The 5,539-nt window shown below is 37.5% G+C and overlaps 1 protein-coding gene across 1 annotated transcript; it reads right to left on the reverse strand.

Annotated features, from left to right (window-relative positions):
• Positions 1-2,279: 2,279 nt before the first annotated feature.
• On the reverse strand, positions 2,280-3,920 carry LOC5571410 (spermine oxidase). Its single transcript, XM_001653612.2, has 3 exons — positions 3,262-3,920; positions 2,651-3,207; positions 2,280-2,588 (listed from the first exon to the last, which is right to left on the reverse strand). The coding sequence occupies exons 1-3, from the start codon at positions 3,883-3,885 to the stop codon at positions 2,351-2,353; spliced, it is 1,419 nt and encodes a 472-aa protein (XP_001653662.2). The 5' UTR covers positions 3,886-3,920; the 3' UTR covers positions 2,280-2,350.
• Positions 3,921-5,539: the final 1,619 nt, after the last annotated feature.

A 5,539-nucleotide genomic window follows, 5' to 3' on the forward strand; every position in this document is an offset into this window, starting at 1 on the left:
TAATCACTCCTTATTCATGAAGCGGTCTGTGATGTAGTGGTATGGTACTGGGTTAGGGATCCAAAGGTCTGGTGTTCAAGTCTCGCTGGAAACTTTATTTTTTATTTTTATAGGAATTTTGTGGCATCGTATTGCTGACCATGGAAAGTCTGAAAAAGTCGTGGGAAGTGCGTATATGGCCTCCACTTTGGTGTGTATATAGCGTTTTCATGCATTTTATACGAGTGATTTGATTCATATAGAATGATGTATAGCAAAAAACATACCAGCCAAAATGTTTACTGGGATGTTTACTAAGACAATCATTAAACAACCAATAGCTGAATAAATCAGCTCTCAGAAACTTTTCTCAAGGGAGAAATTGTTTCTTAGTAAGTTGAACAATATTTGTGATTACGATGAGCCTACAACTGTGTTTTAGAGCTTTTATATTACGGGTGGTTGAAAAGTTGAACTCAAAGCTTCTCAAAGCAAATATATCATCACTGCCGTTTCGACCCATTTAAGTATTGTTGAAAAAGTGACGAAACAAGTGTTTCTAAAAATTGGTAAAGCTTGTTATTCAATTGTATGTCGCATATGGAACAACAGAGTCCGGATCTATAGAAACAACTCATCTTCAATTATAACAGAGAGGCTTTTACACAACCAAACTAAATTATCAACCAACGTTGCTTCAACTTTAGTTCTACTTACTATTAAAATGTCATGAAAGTGAGGAACTAAAGCGCTGCTAAGAATATATGCAACATTTGATCATCATTTTATACAACTTACGCTTTTGTTCAACTACCACGGCTGCTATAAAGTTTTAGTTAAGCAGGCAAGTTTATTAATCGCCTACAATTGTTTCTTGGGTACTTTTGACCACACTGTGTTGTCCCACCGTACAACGTGTCACGGATTGAAATACAATGCTTTGCAGTGGATGCTACTATGGACATAGTCAAATCTACTGCACTGCTCAGTGATTTTCACCAGATTATAGTAAACTTAACAGATTTTTGTAGTCGGTTGAAAATCGTTGGTGCAGTTCTTAATTCTACCATGGATTCGGTAGATTATACAACAAAATTTGTTTGCGTGTTGTATTTGGATGGGCATCTAATTCTTCCGAAAGAGGTGCGCTTTGTGAAAGAGGACCACGTGATAATTGAGCTGAAATCTAATTCTGCGTCCATGAGTCCTCTCATGGTGTAGAGGTAACGCGCCCTATCTAGTAAACAGGGAGTTGTGAGTTGGATTCTCACCAAGAAAATGTGTAACTTTTTCGCAAATTTCACATATTTTTTCCATTTAATCCAGTTGCAAAGTATATGTAATGTTTAGTATCTCTTACTACCTGCCTGACATTGTATGCTTTTTTGTTTTGTCCGATAATTGACTATAATCAAAATGACGATCAAAGAGAGAGTTGATGTGCTCAAAGGAATATTGGACTCATACTATTAATATTTTTTAAGGCAAATAAAAATACTGGCTTCTTATTCTTCCTCCTCTTGGCATTACGTCCTCACTGGGACAGAGTCTGCTTCTCAGCTTAGTATTCTTATGAACACTTCCACGGTTATAAACTAAAAGCTTTCTTTGCCAATGTTGCCATTTTTGCATTCGTATATCGTGTGGTAAGTATGATGGTACTCTATGCCCAGAGAAGTCAAGGGTATTTTCATTACGAAAAGATCCTAAACCGATCAAAAATCGATCCTAGCATGGCTTTGCTTTGCACCCGCGGACTAGAACCACTTGGCTAAGGAAGGTCTGGCTTTATCAGGTTAAATAAGCTCATCTGATTTGTAAAATTACACAATCAACTTTAATGTCAACAATGGTCACATTCTGGGAGGAAGAAACCAATATAAAATTTCTCTACGTCACAGTGAGCCGAGATTTTGCTGTCACGAACTGTCACTGTGAGACCGGGGCTTAAACAATGGACAAACATTAAAAAAGCGCGTAATTAGACAAACCATATTTTTGAATTTCATCAAAAGTAGCAAAAATCGAATTAGAATCAATTCATGCACATTCAAAAGTATCGTCACGAGAGCACCGTTTATTCTAATTGAATATAACGTATTGGAATGAGACTCTTTTTTACTGTTTTCATTAAAACTGAAAATTAAACGCATAGAAAACTGTGGCCCTTTTTCAATGTTTGTCCAGAAAGATCAAAGGTACACAACAAATGAAAACTAGCGATTTTTACTAAGCCTGCCATGATTGTCGTTGGCAAGCTGGAGTTATCTTGCTATTTGGAAAAAAAAAAATGTATCCAATTTCGTGTGTAGTATATGTGCCTCCCTCCCAGGTCACATTTATTGCCTTAATACAACACTTTGGACTACACTTAAGATTGATACCACTGAATCAACCGATCGGCTTCACGCCACCCGCTTTCTATTGCCCCGTGTACTGTAGACCAATGGGTTGGACTAGTGGCTTCACCTGCAAACAATAGTACCGGCTTGCCACCGGAACCGATTACGGGAGTCGATAGATCCTTAGCTCCAGTTTTGAGCTTCTCAGTTTCTAAGCTACGGCTAGAATACGACCCCAAGAAGCTTGGATCACTGTTCCATTTGGATCTAAAAAAAATCAGACGGTTTATTTAAACATTTGAGAATGAACATAAACCTTAGAAACCAACCTGACAAATCTTTTTGGTTCAGGAATGGTACAGCCGCTGAAAAATGTCCGTAGTAACATTAGCAATCCCTCCTTTATATCATCATCAGCTAGATTTTCAGTTTGTCGACCTTCAGGGCCCACCAGCCACGCAGCTAGAACATTTGGATAGTCATCAATCCCGAAAAAAGTTGACACCCCTTCAGTCCAGCTGTATCTAGAAGACCGCAGTTGCTCCAAGTCAGATTCACACCAAACCAAACGGAAAACGTTGCCACGCTCTATCCAAAATGCTTCCGGGAATTCCAAGAAAGCCTTATTGACAGTTCCAAAATGAAGTCCTTCAATGGCGTTTACGTTTACATCTGGCAGTGGTGGTGAAAAAATTGAAGCATGCATTTGTTTGAGCACTCCTAGGGATACGGTTATGACGGCTGATTCCGCTGAATACTCGCTGTTATCTTCACATTTGATTATCATATTTGCAGTGTTATCGCGTGAAATACGCATCACGCGTTTGTTAAACAATATCTTATCCTTTAAAGATATAGCGCTGCAACTCTGAGCTGGGTGTTGTTTCTACAAAAAGAAGAAAAATTAGTAATTGTTCAATTTACACTTCTCAACGATTACCATTAATAGTTGCAAAATACTATCAAAACCTTTTCCTTTCAAACTTTGACGAACGAAGCCTTCACATTCCTCATAATCCAGAACTTCGGCCATAGTCAAAGAATTCCATGAATCTACAGCTAGATAGCCTTTCAGGTAATTGTGATAAAATGTTATAAAATCATCCACTAGGGTTTCTTCCACATTTGGGAAATCTTTTCGCTGAGATAGTATTTGACGAAAATTCTTCACGAAATATTCGCCCAAGATACAGTTCTCTGATGACGATGACCTGATATAATCTGCTTCCATTAGTTGGTTCGCCACATGCATCATACGATCGGTTACATCCACCGGTGCTTGTGATCCATTCGAGAACACAAGTACGTTTCGCTTCGAGAACAAAGATTCTTCCAACAGATTCAGTGGCCCAGCCAACTCAAATACGACATTATGCTTTTGGCCATGACAAAACTGGGCACCCAAGTCAATCACGTTGTCTCCGAAGGGAACCGTCCATATTCGACCACCAATTCGATCGTTCGCTTCTAGGATGACAAAATCGGTCAATCCACTTTCGTATAGCTTCGTAGCAGCCGCGAGGCCAGCTGCACCGGCTCCGACGATTACTATTTTTACACTCATTTCGCACGGACTGCTCCCGGTATACTGAGAGGAGAGTCATTCATTTTCAGAAGGAATATTCTATGCTGTGATACAGTATACATACACGCAATTGTTTATCAGTTCCGTCCATAAATTATACGGTTACAGTTATTTGTAGTGTGTATTGGTTCCATTGAACTGTTTCAATAAAAAGACATTCTAACAGATTCCTTCATTCAGAGTTGGATCATCAACTAAGATCAATAAAAGCAATTATTAATTGATTATTGACAACTCATCAAAAACATGCTGCAGGTTGTGGGTTCAAATCCCATCATTTGAGGGTCTTTACTGTTTGGAAATTTTCTCGGATTTCTAAAGCATAGACTACCGTAATCTGGGGTCAAATTGTTTTCCATTACTGAATTTTAACAAAATATGTTATTTTCTCTACACGACATAAAACTGCACATGTTTTTGTGAAACAAATTTTGTTATAATTATATATTGAATTAAAAAAAAATTGAAACAACCTTTGGTATTAAAATTGATTTCGTTTATGGCTAAGTAGCCCGTCATTCTGATCCGAGAGAATTGTTTATCCAGTGGTAAGAATTTAATGGAGATTTATAGATGCAAAAGTTATTGAATTTGGAACGCGAAAGACGTGAGAGAATTCTGCCAAATTATGTTAAAGGCCCAACACAGTCAGGAGAAATGATTGTATTTTTTTTAATTTTCAAATTCCATAATAATTATTTTATCTTGTACAATGAAAGGTAGATGTACCAGGTAAGTTCAAATAAGTTTTTGCAGATGATCTGAAGCTGTCTGCGGTTAGAGTAAGTGCCAACGTATTGGCTTGTTGACACACAAAATAGTTGAAAACATCGTTCAAATTGCTTCAAAATTAAAATATATCACTAAAACTGCTGAAGCGTTCCTCACTTGTACCAATAGTTGCAGCAAAGTGTCATATAGTGGAGAATCCCATAAGAAAACAACGGATACCGCAACTATAGGAACACAAATCAAAAATATACCGCAACTAAAAAAACAGTGTACCAATAGTGGAGGTATTATTTTTCACTGAAATGCCGTTGATTACAGCGATGAAAACATTTTCTCATTGGGTAAATGGGCGTTACTTTCCTTTACAATAATAATAAGTACAATTATTACAATTTTTGATTTATTATGGGTGGTTAAATGGAATTGAATCGTGCTTAGAACCTCCACTATTGGAACACTTACCCTATGTACAAATTTACAAAAAAAAACTGTCTTTAGAAAAAAAAATTCCCATTAATTCAATAGAACAAAGAGATTTAATGAATGAGCTTAGGATAAGCTTATCATTGTTAATGTGCACAAATCGAGAGCTCAGATTTTAAAAGTTAATAACGACACCGGCCACGTCCTTAGGGTCATCGGGGAAGAGAAGGAATGTTAGTTAGACAATCATTTTTACTATAGACCAAAGAATCTTATGTATCTCCACAGGCCATGGAAATTTTTTTGGATAAGTGGGTTAAATAAGAATCTGGGAGTCACCTTAGGTTGGTGATGCGATCCATGACATATTCACGCCTAACCGAGTTTGCGATAAAATTCGATAACCGCATTGTCCAACGAACAAGTGTTTGTCGCACCAGTGCGCATCGTACACACTTAGAAAATATCACCGACTCCG

The sequence above is a fragment of the Aedes aegypti genome, chromosome 2, assembly GCF_002204515.2.
Source record: "Aedes aegypti strain LVP_AGWG chromosome 2, AaegL5.0 Primary Assembly, whole genome shotgun sequence".
Lineage (NCBI taxonomy): Eukaryota > Metazoa > Arthropoda > Insecta > Diptera > Culicidae > Aedes > Aedes aegypti.

What these genes read in the sequence shown, in the direction of transcription:
- LOC5571410 (XM_001653612.2), bottom strand. Translation starts at nt 3,885, where the DNA reads ATGAGTGTAAAAATAGTAATCGTCGGAGCCGGTGCAGCTGGCCTCGCG. An exon ending in GTATTTTGCAACTATTAATG is followed by an intron (nt 3,208 to 3,261) that starts GTAATCGTTGAG and finishes TTCTTTTTGTAG; the next exon opens with AAACAACACCCAGCTCAGAG. An exon ending in GAACCAAAAAGATTTGTCAG is followed by an intron (nt 2,589 to 2,650) that starts GTTGGTTTCTAA and finishes GATTTTTTTTAG; the next exon opens with ATCCAAATGGAACAGTGATC.